This window comes from Pseudorca crassidens, chromosome 14, assembly GCF_039906515.1.
Source record: "Pseudorca crassidens isolate mPseCra1 chromosome 14, mPseCra1.hap1, whole genome shotgun sequence".
Taxonomy (NCBI): domain Eukaryota; kingdom Metazoa; phylum Chordata; class Mammalia; order Artiodactyla; family Delphinidae; genus Pseudorca; species Pseudorca crassidens.
In genome coordinates this window covers 71,707,944-71,732,067 of record NC_090309.1, presented here as the reverse complement: position 1 = coordinate 71,732,067, position 24,124 = coordinate 71,707,944, and the positions used below count along the sequence as shown (strand labels likewise).

At 54.2% G+C, this 24,124-nt stretch overlaps 1 protein-coding gene across 2 annotated transcripts in view; it reads right to left on the bottom strand.

The window, feature by feature from the left end:
• The window catches only part of OTOF (otoferlin), a 90,729-nt gene that overhangs the window by 35,110 nt on the left and 31,495 nt on the right, over nucleotides 1–24,124 (bottom strand). The window contains exons 4-8 of one of the 2 annotated variants that reach the window (XM_067703498.1): nucleotides 18,948–19,047; nucleotides 16,881–17,062; nucleotides 3,825–3,898; nucleotides 2,268–2,394; nucleotides 1,741–1,795 (exon numbers count right to left, since the gene is read on the bottom strand). In XM_067703498.1, coding sequence (XP_067559599.1) covers nucleotides 1,741–1,795; nucleotides 2,268–2,394; nucleotides 3,825–3,898; nucleotides 16,881–17,062; nucleotides 18,948–19,047 — 538 coding nt within the window. Of the gene's footprint in view, nucleotides 1–1,740; nucleotides 1,796–2,267; nucleotides 2,395–3,824; nucleotides 3,899–16,880; nucleotides 17,063–18,947; nucleotides 19,048–24,124 lie in introns of those variants that run through there. The other variant, XM_067703497.1, reaches the window with a different exon arrangement.

Genomic DNA, 24,124 nt, shown 5'->3' with positions numbered 1-24,124 from the left:
GGCGGGCTCGTGACACTGTGGATTGAACGGTATCTGACTATGGGGTCTTTGCTCTTTAGAAGTTTTTCTCTTCTCAGAACACAGAGGAGCAAAGCCCTGAGCTGAGCTTCCTGGAAAAGCCCTCAGAAGTGTTAGGACATTCCGTGCTTGGGTTTTGGCAGAGAGGTGAGGAGGTGACATTCCCAAACCTCCAAGGAGCCCAGTGGTGTGAGGTTGTCTGAATCCCCAGGGGCAGGTCCGCTTGACACTGCCTGGGGCTATTTTTCAAGCCCCTGGGAAGATGGTCACCGACTGGATGAAAACAAACCGAAGCAAGGATTCAGAGAGACAGGGTGCATCCTTGAGGAAATATGACCAGATGTACCTGATACAAAGAAAGCTGGGGTCAAGTCCTCAATATTATCACCTGAGTGAGGTGAGGTGGGCTGTCCTTAAAGAAGGGAGCATGGGGCCTGGGAAATGGGCATCAAAGATAAAGCCCTAACCCGGGAGAAGGGTTTGCTCTGATTCTGGGGCCTGGCGCTGGCCCTAGGCGGGAAGTGCAGTGGCAGTCAGGTGAGGTCTCCTGAAGGCTCTGCCCTCCCAACCAGCCAGCAAACTCCCTCAATCCTAGGAATGCCCAGCAGTCTTTTCACCTACAACTGGGTCTTGATAGCTCCTAATGAAGGGTCCAGAGGAATTCGTGGTCCTTGGGCCCTTCTTGTTTGCAGTTTATAAATAAGTACTAGGTACTTCCGGCTTGTACATTAGCCTATCGTGAGTTATGTTAGTGTAACTCAGTCTCTCAGGTTCCGATCAACACTGGGAAAAGAGACAAAATTGAGGGTGTGGCCCTGCAAAGCTGAGGATGAGGCCCCAGGCTGGGAGGGCTACACTGGGTCCTGCTGTTCACATGGCCCTCTCCCCGCAGTTCCCAGCCATGCTCATGCCCCATCCATCCTGCCTGCACTGTGGCCACATTAGCAATCTTATAGCTGCAAATCTCTCCCTATCTCAGCCATTTTAGAAACATACAAATAAAAAAATTAAGTGTTAATTTCAGAAAATACAGAGAAGCAAAAAACACCCACATTCTCAGCATCTATAGATAGCCAGGATTGACACTACTTCCAGCATCAAAATAATACAAAGCAACAATTTAAAAAAACACACCAGGGGCTTCCCTGGTGGCACAGTGGTTGAGAGTCTGCCTGCCGATGCAGGGGACACGGGTTCGTGCCCCACATGCCGCGGAGCAGGAAGATCCCACATGCCACGGAGTGGCTGGGCCCGTAAGCCATGGCCGCTGAGCCTGCGCATCCAGAGCCTGTGCTCCGCAACGGGAGAGGCCACAACAGTGAGAGGCCCATGTACCGCAAAAAAACAAAACAAAACAAAACACCAAAATATCTATCTTTCTTCAGAGACACTTATTTAAAAAATTTATTTTTGGATGCTCTTTGGTCTTTTTATGGTTTTTCCAGGTCCCTCTCACTTTATAAAGACCGTTACAAAATCCTAGGAGGGCTTTGACCAGCATAAGCAGAGTTCTCAAGCTGCTCTTTGGGTTTGTACTTCTCTACTTATGACACTGCTGTGAGTGCTTTCCAGGAACAAGCTTACTTTGGTAACATATATTCAGCTTGTGGTTCTCTATGACCCTCAGATCCATGCCTTCACAGAGTCTATAATGCACATCTGGCCAGAACCCCCCACTAGACAGAGTCGGAAAGGCATGAGGCCTCTAGCTGCCCCACCTACCTGGTAATCCATGGGCCGCCCGGCACTTGGCTCCATCTTAATGTCTGGCTTGGATCTGAGGAGGAGAATGTACTGTCAGGCTGGGTGTAAGGGGACTGCTTGCAGGGGAGGAGGGCACTGGCAGTGGTTAGACCTTGGAGAAGGGCAGAAGGACAGAATCATGATCTTCAAACACTCCAGGACTGCCAAACAGAAGGGGGATCAGTTGTTCTCAGAGGCTCCAAAACAGAGGACTAACCAATGACAGAAGTGATAGGTAGACAGACATTAGGTCAACAGGTTCAAGTGTGGGCTGGGCAGCTCCGTGATTTCCCTTTGCCCGGAGGTGTTGAATGACCAGGGAACAGGCTCCTGCCTTTGCAGGGGTAGAGGTGAGGGAGACATCCAGGAAAAGAGGAAAGGGGCAGGGTTAGGAAGGAGCTGTCCATGGGCCCTGATTCTTCCCCACCCAAATTCCAAACATAGCAAGCTGGGTCCTGCCTGACCTGGGGAAGGCAACTGGGGCTGTGGGGTTCCTGCCCACTCACCGCTTGTTGGAGACGTTGGTGGTGAGAGCTGTGACGGAAGCTAGTGACACGGAGTCAGGATCCAGCCCATCCGCCAGCCGAATGGCCAGGCGGTCAAGGTCATCCATCTCCAGTACTGCCGGTTCATCTGGGGAAGAGGGAGGGCCAGTTAGGTGGGCTGGATGGTGGGATAGTGACTGTATTTCCCTTTTTGCTTTGCCATCCAGGAAGCTGAGTCAAATTCCAGGTTTACTTGGTAGCATCTGCTTAGAATGTTATGGTCTGCATATCTGTCGTGTTTCTGGCCTAATCGTGATCTCTGATTTTAACTGAAATTGCACCTGGTCTTGCTTTTTAATTTTAATTGAATGTAACTCACTTATGCAAGCACTGAATATCCTTCGTGGAAGAGGGTCAGGAATAAAATAATACATACTTATGTACCTCCTGTACCAGTAGCTACCATTTACTGAGTGGCTATCATGTGCCAGGCACAATGCCAAGCACGTTATACATATGTCTTTAGTCCTCATAATCCTCATAGCCACAGCCTGGCAAGATAGGCACTATTCTCATATAACCAGATGAAGAAACTGAGGCTTAGGAAGGAACTTATCCATGTAAAACAGCTGATGGAATTCAGAACCTAACCCTGTACTGATGTGTACTAATCCAGCTAGATGAAGGAATGACGGTTCTGAGAAGCCACCCAAGGATGGTGGGTTTGAGTCTCAACCGGCAGCTCTACCCTCTCCAATCTAGGAAGGCAAAAGGCACAGCTGGAATTCGCAAGGGGCAAAAGACAAAGAGAGAGATTCTGGGGCCAGTGGGCCACACAGGGGATGCTGGGGAGGGAAGCCAGGAGCCCTGAGGATGGGTGTGTGATCTACAGACCTGGGTTAGAAAGTTACACACAGCTCCCCTAATACACTCCATTTCTCCCCTGTATTCCAACTGTACTCCCTGCCTCCTCTTAAATAGCTGTCTTGCGCCCTCCCCAGCCTGCTGCTCCGGTGGCACCAGTGCCACAGGCCACTCCAGTCTTCCAGGACCCACCCTGCCTGTCTCCCCCAGGGCCGTCCCTGCAGCCTCGTGAGAGGTCACGGGGAAAAGGCAGGAGAGCGAGTCCTGCCACAGAGCAAGCATTCTCAGGACTCTGATTTTCCCCCAGAAATAGGGAATTGGCCAAATAACTTTCTTCTTTTTTGTTTTTGATATTCCCTCCTCTAATTAAAAATCTCTAGGCTTCTGTGTGGAGAAGAAAGAATGAGAGCAAAGAGGGCAGGATGAGAGCAAAGAGGGCAGGATGAGCCCAACGGACTGAGGGGCTCTGCTACTCAGCTCTAGACCGGAGGAAACGTGCTACCCACCCTCAGTCCTCGGGGCGCCTCCTTCCGGAGGACCACTCTCAGGACCCGGCTTCTCCTCCAGCCAATGAGAGGCCAGGCCCCTCCCAGGTGGATCCGCCGGCCAATAGCAGGAGAGCCCGTTGGGGCGCTGCCCGCGGAGAGGAGGGGTTTGGTCACCGGAGGGGAGAGAGGGGCCGCCTGGACCGTGGGCGGGGGCACGCGTCCATACCTTGTCTTTGGTGTTCGTCTTTGTGATGCCGGTTCTTGCCGAGCTTCATGGCGGAAAACACACTCCTCCCGGCTCTGTGAGAGGGGGCCGCCAGAATGAGGTGGAAGGAGATAGGCGCCGGGAGGAAGACACACAGACATAGAAGAGCAAAACCCAAAAGAACACGTAAGGGAAAGGGAGATCCAAGCTCCAGCCCCTCACCTACTGGTCCCAAGATATATTTGGGGCCAAATTTCCCAAGTTGGGAGCCGTGAGGGGGAATTAGGGCAGAGGAAACCCCGCCACTTCCTCCTTCCCCATGTCTTCACACCACTCAGGAGCAGGTCGGGGACGGCGACCAGTAAAGGCGGCCTTCAGGTGGAAAGAACCGTTTCAACTGGAGCCCCTCGGGGTCCTGATCCCAGCCCCCTCATTCCAGTCTTGGAGCTCTGAGCTCCGCCAGTGCCGCCAAGTTCATCCTCCCCGACCGTGCACCCCACCTCGGCTGAGTGGAAAGAAAACCAGACAACCAGAGATAAAGCATCAGAACAGAAGGGCAGAAACGGGACTCAGAGGCACAGAGACTGATGAGCAGGTAGGAAGTGTGGTTGAAACTAGCTGCTTAGTTCTCAGATGGCTCTGGTGCTCGAAGCCTGCCTTGTCTTTCCCAACCTCTCTGTGCCTTTGGATTCTCCTGGGTCCCCAGTGAAAAGAAGGAGATGGGCCCTTTCCCGTCTCTATCTTTGGTCCTGGCTTTGCCCCTTCTGCCTGTCCCCTCTCACTACAGAACCTCCACCCGCCCCCCAACCAACCCCCAGGAACGTATGGCAGATTCCATAGTTCCTACCTCTTCCTCTGGTTGGTGTGGCCTTGTGCCCCCAGGAGAAGGGCCTTGCAGTCAGGGGGGCTGAGGGAAGGGGGCAGGGGGTCCTCACTGTCCCCTCAGTGATGTCCCCGCAGTTGAGCTTGTGATCCCTGGTCCAGGAGGGGCCAGGAGTAGGATCAACAGGCAGTAAAGTGCAGTATTCCATTACCCCATCAATATTGCATGAGCTGGACACCTGACTCCGTCCACTTCCCATTCTCCCTCCTCCTGGCTGTGCCCCTGTCATCCTGGGCGCCATCCCTAGGTGGGGTGGATGCAGATTCCAACCCTGAGCTCACCTACAGCAGCAGGGCCCACCCATCTTTGGGTGAGGCATCTCCTTGTGGAGGTTTGGCTATGGTCCCCCGAGAACCCCTGTTCTTTTTTTTTTTTTAACATATTTAAAAAATAATTTAATCTCCACAGCAAGATTTGAGGAGGATACTATTGACCACAGTTTACAGTTGAGGTTTGAAGCAGTTAGAAAAGCTTTATTCCATTGACCACATCTTATTATCTGTAATGAAGAACCCCTGTTCTTTACGCTGGGTCATGTGAGATTGGGGAAAACCTTTCTGTCCTTGTAGAGATGGCCTAGATATCTCAAGCCTCTCCTCCCCTCAACCTGGCCCTATCCTAGCTCCAGGCCTTTTCTTTACTCTTCGTATGCCTGGCAAGACATGAAGAGGAATGTGTCTGTGTCCCAGTGAGAGAGCAACTGAGGACCACCTCTTTCATGTGGCACCAGCTCACAGTTTAAGAAACACTGGCATCTTCATGATTTCCTAAAAAGGCACGAGGTGGGTGAAAGAAGGCTGGGGTAGCACTGATCTCTTCACACTATCCGGCATCACGTTATCCAGGACATATCAACAGGAGGAAAGGGAAAGAAAGCACTCTAAAAAAAGAAAACTGATGCCTTTGGAGTTATCTTTAAAAGTTTCTCCCCAACAAGAGATTATATAACCATTCTTGAGCCACTAATCTGGGCCAAAGGCTTTTCCAGATGTTTGCTCATTTCATCTTCATAGCAGTCCTGGGAGGAACATATGCTTCTCCTCGTTCAACCCATGAAAAACCTGAGGTTCAGAGAGCTGGGATTGAAGCTACCACCTCCCAGGCCGGCAATACTTCCACTGCATCCTCGCTGCTGTGGGATTGCACTTCTCTGGGGGTGTGAATCCCGTCCTGACCATTTGGAACTTTGGCAGAAAGTCTCCATGGGGCCAGCACAACTTGCAGATGGGGACGTTATCTGTGAAGAGTCCCATGGACTGGGCCCATGTTTACAGAGAGGGGGCTCATTCAAAGTAATGTAAGCATCAAGACATTTTGGGAAGAGAAGGCTATAAATATTAAATTACTGGTGACCTAACACTGCACCAATCAATGAGCCCATTAAAAACAGTCGTATGGTGGTGAGAAAGGAACCATCCCGCCTGGCTTACAACGAACCATCCTGGGCGATTTCTCCCTGCTTGGTGGCCTTGAGGGCAGGGGTGCCGGCCATACTCTGACTCTTGCAACAGGAAGTGAGCCTAGTGTGGGCCCTCCCTCTGCTTCCTGTCCCAGCGTTTGGGTTTCCTTTCCTCCTAGCTTTGCTGCTCTCCTGCCTTACCCAGGAGGGCCCTGTGCTGACCGTGTACAATCACTTCTTGGTCATTCCTGGGCTGTGTCAGCCTTAGAGACCCCAGCCCCAGTCCGTGTGTGACTTACACGCTGCCATCACACAGTCTGTTCCAGCTACACAACCCCAGTCCCATCCCACCCCCCCACCCTGCCCTAATGTCCCCCAGGAAAGTGCTCTGAGATGGTAGGTCAAAGCCATGTATGGGGTCAGAGCAGGCCCTGCCTGCAGAAGCCATCCACTCTGCATTCTGATACCGGATCTGGTCCTGCTGCCTGAGGCCCAGAGGGGGTTTGGGTAGCAGGGAATTGTAGATTTCTGATGCTGGTCCCAAGGACCCATCCAAGTAGAAAATGGCCTGGGGCTTCCCTTGGGCAGTTATGGCCCTTGAATTTGAAAGTCACTCTAGTCCTTAAAACAAACATATTTGGAAGCAAAGATTGAGACTAAAAAATCTATACTTATCAGACCACTGTCTACCAGACCCTGAAGCAATTCGAAGGAGAAACCTCTCTCTCCAGACCCTGCATGATTTTAACCATATCAGGTGGATAAGTTCATTGGTGGGATTCCTGTGTACCTGGGATTATCTCAAAATGGGGACATTCCTTTACAAAAAAATATGTACTATGTAGGGCAAGTGTAATTCCCAGAATTCTTACTGTAGGCTCTGTACCTATTCATTTCTCTTCAGTGACTAGCTCTTCATTCCTGTGAACTGTGGGCAGCAGAGCATGATGTCATCAGCTATCACTGCCCTTTGTAATTTTCTAATTGATGACACATCAGAATTCACTGCCCATCAGTTGCCCATCATGCCTGCTTCTCTTGGCAAAGGGTAAAGGTTATTTTTGAAATAAATGTTAACTTAATCAGGGAATTTTGAAGATTATCCACTTGTATTAAAGACTTAGATTTCAAAAAAGGTAAATTGTTGATTAGGTTACAGACTCAGATTTCAAAAAAGGTAAATTGTTGATTAGGTTACTGATGTACTGATGTTTCTTTGTTTTAAATTCTGCATTTGGTCTAGATGGTTCTCCAATTACTAAAGGTATAATATGGACAGAAACAGACAAAGAAAACAAGCCAATAATCAACCTGGTGAAAAACCACTTTGCAACCAAGTGGCTCCTTTATACGTGGCTGCCTGAAAGCCTGAGAAGCAGGAGCTGGGGAGGTGGGCCTCCCAGGACCCTCTGAGGGTGTATGATCACATCTGGGCTTCCCCATTGCTGGATTCATGACAGTCAGAATGATATGCACACACAATTTAGATAGCTATTTCTCTCTAGAGAGAAGTCTAGTTAGGTCACTCATTTTAAACTCTTTTTTCATTTATGGACCTAATGATTTCTTTGCTGGTTCCATGGCTAAGAATGTCTTTGTGGTTGGGTAATGCACCTGGGGTCCTAGGGGAGAGCTTGGAACTATCCAGTGATGGCTTGGAAACATTCGCCAAATTAAATCTAGTGAGCTGGGTCTCCCTCAGGTCTCTGTGTTATTGTGGAGGTTGTGACGTAGAGGGGTGGGACTGGAAATGAACCGCAGGCCATGGCTGCCTGGGGCTTCTACCCTCCCGACTGCCTGCAGTGGAAACTGTCAAGGCTCATTAGCTCAGGCCTCAGGTATTTGGGAGAAACAAACTCCTACCTAAGAGACACAGGGTTTATGGTTCTCTCTTTCCTCTTGTTTCTCCTCAGGAGAGCTAGAAACTAACCAGTTTTGCCACACAATAACCCTTCAGAGATTTAAAACTGCTCCCACAGCCTTTCTTCTTCAGGCTAAAGAATTTCAGCTTGTTTAATCTCTTCTTAGAAATCCCATTTTCCTACCCTTTCAATCATCCTGAGGCTCTACACATTAAAATAAGAATGAAAGCCAGTTTACTCATCTCATCTGTGAATTGGAAATGTCAGGACATTAGGATGGGGTTGTGCAAGGGAACCAGCATTTACAGTGGGCCTACTACATGCTCGCACTGTGAGGCACCCCTTAGTACCGTTGTGTCCAAAGGGATCAGGCCAGCCTGAATCCCTTGGGGGTCTGGCCCAGGACAGACTGGGGAGCTGGAAGTCAAGAAGGGTCTTAGAGCATCACCGATCTCAGACAGAGAGCCTGGGAGACCGGCAGGTTGTTTGTGTCTCATACGGGCCTTTTATGTCTAACTGTCCATGCAAAAACCTGACCCTGAGCCCTCTCCCTAAGTGGGACCCCCAGCTCAGCAGTCTGATGTCATCTCCCACACCCCCCAAGATCCTGTTCCCTGGCTTCCTCTCCAAGTCTGGCACATGCCCTCTGCCTGAGGCTTCTTCCCTGGCTTGTAACCTGGCAAACTCTCCGATCCTTCAGGTCTCTGGGCCCGAATTTCCCCTCACGGTGCCATTGCCTTGTCATGCTTTTTGCTCCTGTATAACAAGCGGGAGTTGGAACTCAATATGGTTTTGCTAAATGAGACTGGGAGTCCCCGGGATCTTAATGCAAGCAGACCCCCCCAAGCCCACACCAGTGCTCGTCACTTCAGACCCCTCTACAAATAATCCTGCCGTCACCATGATATTGTCTTGTCGACTAATTTTTAACTTATTGAGACCACAGTTTTCAGCAAATCTCTTAACATCTCTGGGGCTCAGTGTCCCTATCTGGAAACTAAAGACCACATTCCTGGCTTTTCAGCTCTTGTTGATGTGCTCGGAGAATTAAATTTAGAATATAGTCAGGTGCTCTAAACTTACTGGGCCTATTGGGAACTCTGGGTTGGGAGTTAAATTCTCTGGGTTTTAGTCCCAGCTCTGCTCCTCTTCCGGAGTCACTTGCTTCCCCTCTCTGGGGCTCAGCTCTGTCATCTGTAAGAATGGGTGTTGGAGCAGAGCTCCAGTGTGGTCAGCCCTGACTGCCACTGCCCTTGTGAATTCCCTGTGATGCTAGAAGATCCTTGAGATGATACAAGCTCTGGGGAGGCTGAAAGACCCACTTGTCTCCCCCCGACCTTGTGGCGGCCCCTCCCATCTGGAGTCCTCTGGGGAATGGAGATGGTGAAGACCACCAGAGAGGGGTCATCTCTCCTTAGCTTTCTGGGCTTCATGCTCCGGCCAGCCCCTGTGGCCACTCGGTGCCCACAGTTTGTCCTTCTTGGGCCTCCAGCACTGCATGTCCACCAGCCCAGCCCTGCCTTGGCTCTGCTGGAGAGCCATTGGCATCTTGGGCTGTCCCCACTCCCTCCCTCACAGGGATAGCTCGGGGCCTGCCCACAGGCATCGAGGACTGAACAGGGAAGTGGAGGAGGAATCGAGACACTGAAAGGAGGGAGGAGGGAGTGGAAACCAGAAGGCCTGCACCCACCCTGACGCCACCCTGTGCCTCGCCCCCATGGCCAGATGGAGAGACCTCCCTCGCCCTGCCATCACCCGGTGCTGGCTCCGCCACTGATCTGGGCCCCCCGCCATCTGTACCCTGTGCTGAGGACCCTTCCCTCTCACGAGCCGCACAGGCTCCACCCTGGCCTCGGCCACCTACTTGTGCTCGCCATCTCTGCCTCCCTTGGTCTTCTGTCTGCTGAGTAGGGGGAAGAAATGAGGAGACAAGGGGATGTGTGTGAGAGGGTGTGAACCAGAGACACTCGCAGACTTAGCCCCTGGCCCTGCTGACCCCCACGCTCCCCAGGGGCCTCCTTGTCCCATAGAGCCCTCACCCCACAGCCTCTCACTTAAGCAAGCCTAAGCCTGCTGGGTAGGGGCCCCATGGCCCAGGCTCTGCCCTGGGGAGGAGGGGAACTGTGGTCCTGATTCCTGGGGAGGAGCTCACAGGAGTGGGGCTGGTGGCCACTGTCCCACTGACCCCAAGCCTAGGAGAACCTGGGGCCCTGGGGAGGGAGGAGGCCTCAGGGTCCCCATTGATCTCCTCCCCCAGGTCAGGGTCTGGTGATTTCTGAATGTGTGTTGCAGGTTCCACAGGGAACACAAGGTTAGATGAGCCTGGCTACCATCCAGGCCTGGGCCACCCTGCTCTCCTCGCCACGCCTGATCCCCTCCAATAGAGTGGGGGCCCCCCAGCTCTGAGGGCCTCGGAGAAGAAAGGTGGGCCAGGAAGGTTCTGGGCCTGCAGTTGTAAGCGAGCTACTGCTCCAGGGCTCAGAGCAGGGCTCCTCCTCCTCCTTAGGGAGGCTTCCAGAAAGCCCTTCTGGAATGTTCTCTCAGTGCTTCCCTGATGCTGTGGCAATGAGGATGAGGGAAAGGAAGTGAATAACAATTAGCAATTTTTTCCTCTCCTCACACCCTGTCCTGGCACAGACCCTGCCCGGGTAGGCATGCCTCCAGTCCCTCACAGCTCAGGTCCTGACCAGGGGATCACAGCTGGCCAGTTTGTACTTCCTTTCGAAGGAGTTAACATCAGCGAGGTCTCTGGCTACCGCAGTCAGCTGAGACCACTGAGCAGAGAACAGAGAAGGGGAGACTGTTTCAGCAGCCCTGCTCTGGCCCCGGGCCTGGCTGGGGGTCTGGCCAGGCCTGGGCCCCCACTGGGACCCGCTGAGAGCTGCGTGGGCTCCAATGAGCTTTCGAGAATGAGGGCCGAACGGGAGATTTACTGGCCCCAACCCCACACGAATCCAAGTGGGGCTGCCGTTCTCTGAATTATTGATCCAGGTTTCGAGGGAAATTTGTTTTTTTGTCTATGATTTTTTAAAGAACTGGGTGACCCTGAAAAGTTTGAAAATCTTTGCAGTAGAGGAACTGGAAGGGGAAGTGTATCACCTGAGAGTGGGCAAGGGTGGGTCAGGAAGGTGGAATTTGTGTACCTAAATGATAACATCTGATGCCTTTTCTCTTTCCCTTTGGGGGTTTGCTCTGAAATGGCAGACAGGTGTCAGGCTGGCCCAGCGGCGGCCCCCTCGGGCACACAGCAGGCCAGAGAACAGTGTGTACCTGCACCCTGGCAGCCAGCACCTGGCACACGCATGCCCTACCCCTCCTCACGCGCTCCAGGCCCCTGGGCCGGCTAAGAGGCTGCACACAGGTCCACACTCTCAGTGTGGAAATGCAGAAGGGAAAAGACCCTCTTTCTGTGAAAAAATAATACTCTGTGCCTTTACTACAAGCACTGTTATGACTACAACTAACATTAATAACTGCACGGCCCTGCGGGAGAACTTAGACATGCCCTGACATATTAGCGCCAGCCGTCTCACAAGGTGGTATCATTATCCTATTTTCCAAACGGGGGAGCTGAGGCTCTGCCTGCCCTTAGTCACTCAGCTGCAAGGGGTGGGGATGAGAGGTTTGACCTCACGGTCATCCTTGTTGCTAGGGGACCTCTCCGTGAAGCCCTGGTTGGGCCTGACTTTCCTCCTAGAGTCTACATTGTATTGTTAAGTGTCCCAGCCTGGCCAGGTAAGTTCTGTTCCTCAGCCCACACACACACACACACACGCACACACACGCACACACACACACGCACACACACACACACCCACACACACACACACACACACACGCTCTCTCTCTCTCTCTCTCTGTCTCTCTCTCTCTCTGTCTCAGTTTCGCTCACCTCTTCCTCAAGCTCCCACCCCCATCACTCTGTGTGCACAGTTAGAAGGAGCCATGGAGGCTGGCGGGGCGGGGGGGGGGGATCAATATGGCGGCCTCTGGGGGATTGAGGGTTTTCTGGGATCTTAGTGCTGCACGGTGTGAGGTCTCACTTGAGCGCTCAGACCCAGGCAGGGGGTGAAGAGGACCCCTACCTCAGGTGAGGCGGCTAAGTCTGGGCGGAGTCTCCTGAGCACTGCTTCACCCCAGATCTCAGCATGGCCTTGACCCCGGCTCCTCCAGGCTGCTTGGGAGCGGCTGAAGCTCTGGGGCTCAGCCTGGTGGAGGGAGGCGGGGGAGGGGCTGTGGGAACCCTGCACTCTGGGGGTGAGGCTGGGTGTGTAGACCCCATACACGCACGTCTATGCATACCCCATGGCACATGCCCCATGCACATCTCTGTCAGAGCCCCCAGGCATGCACACATGCCCAGCTGGCCCCTGGCCCCAGGCATAGGAGGGAGGTACCTTCTTCTATGGGTCTCCACTGGAGTAGAAGAAGGATCCAGAAGGAGAACAAGAAGTGTGGCCCGCTCCCTCCCTTCCCCCAGGATGAGACCCCGCAGAGAGAAGCCCAGCAGGGACACCAGGAAGGGGGGCTGGGCAGAAGGAGGGCCGGAGGGCCAGGCAGGTGGAGAAAATGAGGAGGAGAGTCGCGGAATACAGGGAATCCGCGAAAGCCCCAAGTCTCTGAAGTGCAGTTGTGAGATTAAGCCTGGGTTCCCTTCTTTGTCCTTTCTAACAGGGGTCCTTTGCCCAGAACCTGGTGGTGTATACAGCTCCCTGGTGTCATGGAGAGAGAGAACATATGTGCAGGTAAGCGTGAGAAAACACCTGGGCATGTGTGTGTGTTCAGGGCCAAAGTCTCCTCTCTCTTCAGCCAACAGGGCAGATGTACACTGACACGCAGGGGCCCAGAACCCTGATTTTGTGCTTCTGAGAGCAAAGTGCGCACGGGGTTAGTAGTTCATTCCTTCTCTGCAACACCGACAGCTGGGGGGGCGAGGGAGTCCTGTGAGCGACTGAGACCCTGGCCTGGGCCCAAGCGGCGGTGAAGCTCCGGCTGTGGGCGGCTTTGTTGGCAGAGCCCTCGGAGTAGGGTGGGGATGGCCAGAGCCGAGAAGGATCTTGGGCCAAAAGGTCCGATGCTGCTCAGGGTAGGACAAGCTGTGGGGGGGTAACATGGAGACTGCGGAAAGGGAGAAGGAAGGGAGGGGACGCTGGCTGAGCACGAGCCACGGGCCAGCGCTGCGGTGGGCAGCTCACGTGGCTTATCTCATTGGACCCTAACACTCCCGTGAGGCAACAGCATCCCCCACCTCACAGGTGGCAAAGTGAGGCTCCAAGGGCAGAGCTGGGATTTGAGCCCTGTGCGCTCCATGGCACCGCACTGCCTCCTGGGACATTCCCGGGCACATTGTGCAAAGAGCCGGCTGAAATCAGAGGCTGCTGACTTGGGGGCAGGGCCTACAGAAGCAGCCAGAGTGGCTCAGAGGGCCTGACTAGGGCCTGGGCCTGATGGAACCATGGGAGGAGACCAACCAGGGCCTGGGCATGACGGAACCATGGGAGGAGACCAACCAGGGCCTGGGCCTGATGGAACCATGGGAGGAGACCGACCAGGGCCTGGGCCTGATGGAACCATGGGAGGAGACCAACCAGGGCCTGGGCCTGACGGAACCATGGGAGGAGACCAACCAGGGCCTGGGCCTGATGGAACCATGGGAGGAGACCAACCAGGGCCTGGGCCTGATGGAACCATGGGAGGAGACCGACCAGGGCCTGGGCCTGATGGAACCATGGGAGGAGACCGACCAGGGCCTGGGCCTGATGGAACCATGGGAGGAGAAGGTTAGTGGGAGGGCGGGTGGTGGTGGGTTGGGGGCTGGGGGACTGCTCAGGCAGAGCTGCCAGTGGACATTCCCCGAGGTCCAATGGGAGGAGCTTCTGGGAAGATACTTAAGGCCTTGGGAGTATAGAGGAATGTCTGCAGAGCCCCTTCCAGGGGGTGGTGAGGGCAGATGGCAGGAGCCCAGCCTTGGGGACCTAGGCCCTGCAGGGAGACCTCCCCATATCAGCCTCCTCTGCCCCCCATGGAATGGATGCCTCATGCCACCAGTCCCGGGCCTGCGGTTGCTTCCTGCCACTCACTCCACCAGCTCCCCGACCCCTCCAGCAAGCACCCCACGCAGCCACATCAGACAGGGAGGAATAGATTCCCACACCAGACCCCTGTGGATCCAGACAACCAGGTGAGAGACAGTTGCTTACCAGCAATGAAGTTTTCTTGTTGGGAAAACAACAGAGAGGCACCCTGTAGATTGGGCACCTTGACCTACAAAGCAATGTGCCTTCCCAGGAGGGGCTGCAGGACAGGGAGCAGATGTGGGCAAAGGAGGACTTGACTTGGAGTCAGAGCCTGGGCACATACATCCCTTCCTTCTCCCTATTCCTTCGTTGGCCAAATTTTTTCTGGAGGGCTCTCTGGCCCAGAATACAATGGCTTCCTCCCAGACCCCAGAGCTGACAGGCCTGGCTGGCTGGCACTCACGTCAGGAGGGTGAGACATAACACCTATGGCTGCGAGGCCAAATCCGGGTTCCCCTTGGAACCGTGCACTCCCTGACCCAGAACTCATTGGCCCATGCAGGCAGCTAGAATTAAACCACAGGAGAAGCCCAGATGCTCTAAACCAGCTCTACCTTCTCCTCACCCCTCTGCCCTCCCCCTCCCCCAGCCTGCTGGCTGCACGGCCAGGCCTGGCCAGAGAACATGTGGCAGTGGCACCACCCCGAGGCGCTCTCAGGGTCTGGGTTGGCAGCCCCAGCGCAGCCGGGAATCTGTGCACACACCCAGCCCCTCCAAAGCAGGCCGTGGCCCCCAGGAGACAAGGAGCTCTGAGTGCGGTCGTCGCCCTCTCCCCATTCCCAAACTCTGGGACAAAACTTCTCCTCCCATTCTTGCTTCCTGCTTCTGCTGGGGAGGTGGGAAAGCCAGGCTATAACGTGAGGGAGGATAGAGGCACGCTCTCCATCTCCGTACTCCTGGGGCCCAGAACGGTCTGCAGGTCCAGGACCAATGCCCCTCATGCTTGACTGCATCGTCTCACTGTTCCCTCCATCAACACCCTGGCCCACTTGTGTGGGATGAGAGAGGACCTGGCTCGGCGTGGCCGGAGCTGCAGCGACAGGGCTGCCCTCTTGGCTTCCATAGCTCCAGGGGGTTGTTCTCCACGCGCGCTACCCACGGGACCTGGGGAATCCCTGGGTCCCTCAGGATGTCAGAGTTGGAGGGCAGCCAGGATGCTCAACCCATTCCTGTTACTAACCCGGAGGGGCTAATGACTTTTCTAAAGTCAGTTAGTTAGTGGCAGTCAGGATGCGACTTAATGGGACTCAGCTCTCCTGATCTGGAGCCAGCATTCCTTTCCCTGCAACTGATGGCTCTCACGTGGCGTCCAATCTGTCCCCAGAAAGCCCTTTCTTAAAGCCCACGAGTAGCCGCAGACAAGCTCTTTTCTCCACGGGGACAGAGGATGAGGACCAGATGGTACCCTAGGTGTCAGCATCCCCACATTCCCCACTGCGTCCCTGCTCCTCTCTTCACCATTTCCAGCCCGATTCCTAACCCTCTGCATCGTCCAAGAGCCTGTTCATCACCAGCCCTTACGTGGGGTAGTACCTGGCACTCCAGTTACAGCCTGACCCTCCATCATCCCTCAGCTCTCCCAGCAGCAGGGTGAGGGTTCCCATTGCCCTGAGCCCCCTGGTACAGGGTAGGAGTGACTGGCCAAGGGTCACAAGGCTGGTAAGAGGCAGAACTGGGACTCAGACCTGTGTCTCCTGAGGCCAGATTACATGCTCTCTCTACGCTACCCAGCCTGGAGTCTAAGGAGAACGGTCTCCAAGCTGGCCTGGGCGATGCCACCACCTCATGGCTGACCTGGAGTCACACAGGTCCAGCAACAGTTGCCACAGGCATGGTTCCTTTGGACTTACTATGATTACTCCCCACCTGGCTCCCGGGGTCTGAAGCTTGTATATGTCTTGGGGTATGTGTGAAAGGGGTGGGATGGGGAGTGATTCAAGGGCAAACAAGGAAAATATATTCATACAATAAAAGTATAAAATTCAATTACCCAAATTTAGCATCTGTGTTTTTTCAGAACAAGCACTGAATCAATTTTACTTGGAAAGGACAGGGTGGAAGGAGATGGGAGGGAGATGTTTCCAATGGGAGGGGAGCATACCCCCCTCTCCAAACCCACCCCCATCCTTCAGATGCACCGCTGACTTACCTGTGTTTTACACATTATTCCCAGTGACCTAGGAACCTGCAGACAGTGTTTAACCTGAGTCTGTCGCTCTGGGTTCTGAGAGTAATACAGTTGCGTTTTCTTTTTTTTGTAAAACTAGTGCATTTGGAACGAGTAGGCCTGGACACAGCATCCTGTCCTCTGTGTGTGACTGGACATTTGAAGGTGTGAATCCTGGACACCTAGGGTGTTGGGATGCGGTCTTCTCAACAGAATAGAGGCCAGGTCCCGACCACAACCGTTGGCTTCACTCCGGCAGGAAGAAGCCTCCCTCTCTTGGGCCTTCACCGGGCCAGGGCAGAGGCCAGGCTGCCTGGGGCTGGTCTGGCACTGCTGGGTCTTGGGCCAGAGAAATCAGGGCCTCCTCCTGTCTGCTTTTCGCATTCTTTGAGGAGGCAGGAGGTCTAGCCTCTTCCACCCATGTTAGAGTCTGCCCTCCCAGAACTTTGCCTCCCTCAGGGTAGCAGGCAGGCCTGGCCCCTCAGCCTGATCGCAGATACCCTGCTGCCTCCCCAGTGAGTCCTGGAGTCGGGGTGCAGGGGATGCTGCAGAAACACTTTCCCTCCTCTTGTATGTCTCTCCAGCAACTCACGTCTGTACTCTGAACCCAGGCCTAGAGGGGCCTTCCAGGGGAGCAGGTCCCAGGCATCCTCCCTGTGTCTTTGGGGGCAGAGGGCCCAGCCTGTTACCTCCGGAAGCTCTTCTCGCCCGGCTGCCGAGAACTGGGGCGGGAGCCAGGGAGCAGCCCATCTGTCTCCTGGCTGTCCTTCTCTTCCTCGTGAAGGGGCTCATCCCCCAGGAAGTCCTCATCATCCCAGGAGCCCACCGTGCCATCTGTGGCCTGATACCGGACCTCCACGCACAGGCTGGTCTGGAGGGAGAGATGGGTGGTGAGAGGCCGGGACGGCACTAACAATCACGATCCCGTGTCCTCCGCTGCTCTGCGATTTTACAAGGTGCTCTCACGCCCTTAACTTACTGGAGGAAGGCAAGCTGGGTACTATCCTCCCCCTACTTTCCCGTTTTGCAGATGAGGAAAACAGAGGCTCAGAAAGACTGACAACTGAATGGGCTGTGGCTCCAGACCCTGCTGCACGTGGCTCTCCTCCTCCCTGGTGCCCGAGGTGGGGGCCCACGCCGGGCAGCTGAGCCTGGGCTGGGGGTGGGCCGAGTCCACTGGACACACAATCAAGAGCATCCTCCAGCGTCCCCATGGTGTAGGGCTGCCTGCGGGGACCAGGGCTGGTCTGTCTGAAATCAGCTGACTTCCCCTCGCTCCTGATGCTCTCTGCGGATTTGATGACATGAGCTGAGAACGTCCTTCAGGAGAGGAGCCCAGGCCCTGGACACCCTCAAAGGCGTGAGGTCAGCACTCCTTCCTGCTCACCTGACACCCACCCTCCTAATCTGGAGAGGATGGGAGCTCGAGGTCACCATGGGGTTTTCTCTGTGTCCTTGCTCTCCACAGAGCAAGAAGCTTCCTCTTAGCTCTAGCTTCTCCCCAGTGCACAGGGAAGAGTCAGCCTAGTCCCTTCCTCAGCCCGTGTGGATGCTAGGAAATCTTCTAGACATGCTTTCCCTTCCTCCAGGTCAGGAGCTGGCTGGCTCCAGCGACCCCCACAGGCAGCCTGCACTAGGCATGTGGTCCTCTGAATGCCCAGGCTTCGATTTCCCCAGGGAAGAAGCGTCTTGAGCCACCAAGGCACCGTGGGAGTTTCTCCCCCACCCTTGGCGCTCCTCAGAGAGGGTTCCTCCCATTCTGGCTCTCTGTGGCTGCAGTCCTGCTTCTGAGGCTATTCTGCTGGCTACCACATAGGGTCATATGCGGCACCAGGGCTGGAGAACCATGGTACAGCCCCATTTTACATATGGATAAACTGAGGCCAGGAAATAATAGCTACTGATCTTACTTTATATATTTATTGAGCACTTACTATATGCTTAACTGTTCCGACGCTTTCTGTGCATTCCCGTTTAATCCTCAGAGCAGTCCTGGGAAGTCGATACTGTAATTTTGCTCACTTTGCAGATGGTATGCAGCCAGCCCACAGGTAGTGAGTGGCCTAATGAATGTTTCTCCCCAAGGGCTGTGTTCCTCACCACTAGGCTCAACTGCCCAGTGGTGGGCATCAATGAGCTCATGGGGACAGATGCATCAGAGCAGAGCCTGGGGTCTGGGCGTCCAGAATGGTTTATTTCCTTCCTTTGTTTGAACATGTATTAAGTGCCTACAGACTGCGTCATTAGTACACGTGTGTTCCTGTTGGAAGTGCTGGGATGGGATGTGACAGATGAAGTAGAAAGAAGGTCCCTGCCCTCACAGAAAGGCTAGTCTTAGACGCCAAGGCAGGCATGCAGAGTGAAGGTCATGCCCAGGAGTGGCCAGCAGGGCTCAGACTGGCTTTCAGATGATGAGAGACACGTCTTTAGTGATTCCTGAGCTGGGTCCAGATGGAAGGGCCCCTGCGGAGAGAAGGGAGGGCATCCCCCCCCAACCCCGTCGCCTTCTCTTGTACTCTCATGGCAGGAAGGACTGAAGTGTCCACCTTGGGGCCCTGTCACGCCCCAAGGGCTCTGGCCATGGCTGCCAGGCTGAGGGGCTCCAGCACAGTCTGACCTGAGTCTCCTCCTCCCACCTCACCTCCCCGCCCACAAGGAGTGCTCCCCAGGCCACGCTATGTGCAGGGGCAGGGAGGCCAGCAGGCCCCCAGGTGACCCGTAATAGGCAGGTCCAGGGACTCTCTGGGCGCCCTCACCTGGATGATCGCGTTGTTGTCGTCAATCAGCATGTCGGTCACCTCCACGTGCTTCTCCTCCACCACCTTCTGCAGCACCATGCGGAAGGTCCCGATCAGCCTGTGAATGGCAGAGGGGGCGTGGTCTTCATGGTTTCACATGAAGAGGCCAGAAAGAGGAGCAAGGCTGACACCCCGAGAGGCTGTGACTGGCTGGCAAGGGGACGAGAGGGCTGGCTCAGGCTCCAGGCTGGGGTTGGAGAAGGTGGCCCAGGAGCTGGGGCTGGCCAGGGTGTCATGTCCAGGAGGGTCTGTGACCCCCAACAACTGTGTGTAGTTGTACGTATGACGGCCATTTCCCTGGGAGAGCTTGAGGGCAGTGAGTACCTGGGGGGATGTCCACAGACAGTGTGTGCTGGCGGAGCCCTGTGCTCCTTGGGTACAGGCGATTGGGGTTGCTGAGCCCCTGAGGAGCAGCTTCCAGATGCCCAGCACGGAGGCTGTGGGGAAGGACCAGAGGCTCCTGGACACACAGATAGCTCTTCCCCCTTCCACCTCCCTAATCACTACCAAGGTCTCTACCCCTCACCGGCACCACTGGCTCGTTCGTCCTCTGTTGAGTCAGTAGTGATGCCCACACACACCTGCATTCTGCAAGCTCCTTGGGGCAAGAACCCATCTGACTGTGGGATTCCCATCCACCCAGCTGCCTAGAGGGGATCAGCAGGGCAGTGTTGCGATGAGCACAGACCTGGAGTCGGAGAGACGGGATTGGAAACCCAGCTCGGACGCTTACTAGAGGGTTACCTGCTTCCTGGGCAGCTGACCTGGGCTCTCAGTCCCAGATTTCTCCTAAGATGAGCTAATAAACCCTGCTTCACAGAGTTGCTGTTTAGAGAACTAACAGAGATCCTCTGTGCCAAGTTCTTAGCAGGGCGCCTAGTACATAGTCAGCACTCCAGGAGCTGTCTGGTCGCTATCAAGGGGGTGACGTTATAGCGTGAGCCTTTCCAGGGAAGCAGATGTTTCCTATTTCCAGACTCTATTTGATATTTCTGGCTCACAGGAGATCTCAAAATCTACTGGCTGAATTAATGAACAACAGTGGGGGGGCCCCATAAATGCTGACTGAGTTAACCTGCATGCCATTTCATCCCATGGTTTGAAGGTTATTGCTCTAGGAGAGAACAGGTACTCAGAGAGATGTTCTCACACGGTGATTCCACGTGGGGTAGATTAAAACATACACACCACTTCTGGTTGAAGGGACAAAAGCAGAGGGGGGCATTCACAGGGTGTGAGACAGGAGGGGACCTTGGGATCATCTGGTGCTGCCCTTGGCTTATAGAAAGCAGGAAGGGATGCAGTTTATTTAATGGCCACTCCGGATGAGGTGAGGTATCAGGTGGGTTCTGACTTTACCGGACATGTCTGATGTCTGCATCCTCCTGAGGGCCATGGGGGGAGACACTGTTTTAAAAAAGCCTCCCGTCTGTGTGAGGGGAGAAAGTGCTGGGAGCAGCCACAGTGAATGAATGCTTCTCTCCGGGGTTCAGAGCTCCGTCTGTCAGCTCGCCCCATCCTCCCTATGGGTGAAACTGTTCATACCATCCCTCCACTCTAAAGCCTACCTTGGCTTCCAGGCTCTTCTCAGACTAGCCCCTTGGAAGCTGCCTCCCCCGCTGCATCCTGCCCTCTCCCCAGCCTGGGCTGAAGTGACGGGCTGGGGTCAGGAGACCTAGAGCCGCTGCCCCTGGGTCTCAACTTTGTCTTTATAAAATGAGGGTGGTGGGCTCTTAGCTTCTGTCCTGTGTAGCCCTTCTAACAGTAGACTCTAGGCATGAATGTATATACTGGCTTTTTTGCAGCCTCATCTCTTTAGGGTCTAAATCTGTGTTTCTAAACTTCAGCATGAACAGAATCATTGGGAGGACCTGCTAAATCACAGATGACTGGGACCCCCCCACCACCACCACTGTGCTGGTAACTGTTAACAACTGGCCAGGGGAGGGGAAGGGCAATCCTGACCTGCAGTTTTTGCTCATTTCCATGGTGTAAATACCCCCACCAAGGCCAATTTCAAGCTCCCGATGTGAAGCCGCTGAGCACCGAGTTGGGAGAGATGTGTACCGTCTGCTCTTGGGAGCTGGCCCCGCCCCAGGGGGTCTGACTCAGCAGGCGAGGTGGGGCCCCAGAATGGCTATTTCTGACAAGTGTCCGGGTGATGCTTACGATGGTGCTCGGGGAGCACACTTTGAGAATCCCTGTTCTACCACTGCCCCTTGCTGACTTGAACTCCAGGCCCTTTTAGCTCCACTAGGGCCTGTTGAGCACCTGCTGAGCGCTGGGTACGCAGGCACAACTTTCCCTAGAAGACACCCAGGGATCAGTAGAGATGCTGCAGTGTGACAAGACACCCCCAGGGGGCAGGATGGAGCTATTCCCCCACAAGTGCTCAGAGAAGGCTCTGGCACCTTCCAGGCTTCACCAAGTTCTCAGACCTTTAGACTTGCGAGGGACCTAAGAGGAAAAGCTTGTCCAGCATTCCGTCAAGGAGAAGTCCCTTAGTATAGCTGATTCACTTTGTTATAAAGCAGAAACTAACACACCATTGTAAAGCAATTATACTGCAATAAAGATGTTAAATAAAAAAAAAAAAAAAAAAAAGGAGAAGTCCCTTAAACCTCCTCCCTGACACACACTCCCAGATCCTGCTAGACGCCCGGTGACGGGGACCTCACTACACCCCGGCTGCTCTCACTGCTCACCCATCCTCCTCTGCTTCAATCACACAGTAAGCTGAGATCCGCCTTCTGGCAAATTCCCCTCTCCTCATGCTCTGGTCCAAGCCCTGTTCACACACAGACTAAATGCCATCCCTAATGGGAGGCCATGTAGACAGCAGAAAGAGTCTGGGCTCTGGAATCAGACAGAGGTGGGTTTGCCCAGCAGGGTCTAAGAGGGTTTCTACCACCTGGCAGCTGTGTGACTTGGGCTTGTTCTCCAACCTCTCTGAGCCTTGCTGTTTTTCCACCTCCCCAACGGAGGTGATACCACTTGCTTCACTGGGTGGTGGTGAGTACGCTCAAATGAAAGTCCTCTAATACCGCCACACTCAGATGTCACATGTCACAGTGGGGCATGGGGTGGGGCGGTGTTTGCCGTCTGGAGGGCCCATACACACTGGTCTCCTGCACAGGGTGGGCTCTGGGGGCAGATGTGCAGCCTCACAGAGCCAGAGCAAGCCTGCGGCCCAGAAGATGTGGCTGGGATCCTGGGAGCTAGCAAGGCCAGAGGACTGAATTCACCATACCCACAGAGGGTGGCTTGTGGGGCTTTAACTCTTAATAGTTACCCGCTGCTTCCCCCAAACAAAAATAAAAAATAGTGTTCTTTGCAATGGACAATGGATGTGATCTCAGTCTCATGTTAAGGATAAAGAGACACATCCATCACCAGAGGAGTGGATAAAGAAGATGTGGTACATCTATACAATGGAATATTACTCAGCCATGAAAAGGACAAAATAATGCCATCTGCAGCAACATGGATGGACCTAGAGATTGTCATACTGCGTGAAGTAAGTCAGACACAGAAGGACAGATATCACATGATATCGCTTACATGTGGAATCTAAAAAAAAATGGATACAAATGAACTTATTTACAAAAGAGAAGTAGAGTCATGGATGTAGAAAACAAACTTATGGTTACCAGGGGATAAGGTGGGGGAAGGGATAAATTGGCGGATTGGGACTGACATATACACACTACTATGTATAAAGTATATAACGAATAAGAACCTACTGTATGGCACAGGGAACTCTACTCAGTACTCTGTAGTGGCTTATATGGGAAAAGAATCTAAGAAAAAAAAAAAAGAGTGGCTATATGTATATATATAAAACTTACTCACTTTGCTGTACACCTGAAACTAACACAACATTGTAAATCAATTGTACTCCATAAAAACTTTAAAAAAATAAAGAAAAACATTTTTATAAAACTTTACCCTTTTTGCACATCTGTAACGTACCGTCTAAGCAAAACCAGGGTGCTAGCTATGAGAACACAACTTCAAAACAAGTGCCCGCCTGCTGCTTCCAACAGAGCGTTGCCCCTCAACCCCCTGCCATGGATGTTCTCTGGGGAAGGAGCTGGTGCAGGAAGGGAAGCCTTGGGTCTGGCCTGCCTGGTGACCCCGGAGACCACCTCCTGCCCTGATCCCAGCTGCCCTTTGTCCAGCCTGGCTGGAAGCTCAGTGGGCCAGCGTGGAGGAGCTGCCTGGGAGGTGGGCCCTCCAGATGGCAACCCCCAATTCTGGAGGCTGGGCTGGCCCCCACGGAGTGGCTGGGAAGGCTGAGCAGGGGCAGGATTCTCGGGTAGTTAGCCAGCAGCGAGGGGGGCCCACAGACTGACCACAGTAGAGTTGCAACCAGGCACCAGGGTCTGTCAATAATTCATTGCTTTCCCCTGGGAGCTGGTGTCAAGTGCCTGAGGCCTCACCAGGCCTCCACTGCTCTCCTGGCTCCTGAATTATTCAGGAGTCCCAGGAGACTGGTGCCTGGGTCAGACCAGCCCCCCTCCAGGGTTCTGGACAGGCAGAGGGGGTGGCACAACATCCTCTGGACCCAACACCACGTCCTCACAGGGAAGCCCAAGGCTCTTGTAAAAGGACCTCATTCAAGGTGGGCGGAGCAGACCTGGAGTCTCCTGGCCTGGGTGAGGGGTCAGCTTCTATGCTGCCCTCTGCTTCTAGAATAAGTCCCTTCCTCTGTGGTGGGTGGTGGTGGGATCAGGCCCACAGGTTCTAAATCTCACACCAGCCTCCTTTACCTCAGTTTCCCCAAATGTACCAGTCATGTGACTGGGTTCCTGGAGAGCCCTGAGCTCTTCAGAGAAGAAGGGCCACTCGAATTCCTGTGCCCAGATCCTCCTACCCTGTACGCCCTCTCCTCCTGACATTTACTCATTCACTCATTCCACAAAGTAAGGGGGGCCCGCTGGGTGCCGGCCACTGTCCCGAGCAGCGGGTGTGGCTTTGCTGGTTGCCGTGCCCGGTGCAACCCCCAGAGGCTCCCCAGAGGCTCAGCTGCCCCATTAGAAGGAGCCTGGTAACTGAGCTGGGCCACGGTGGGGACAGAGGGCAAGCACTAGGTGGCCCTTTTCTTTGGCTCTGGGAAATAGAGCCCAGACTCC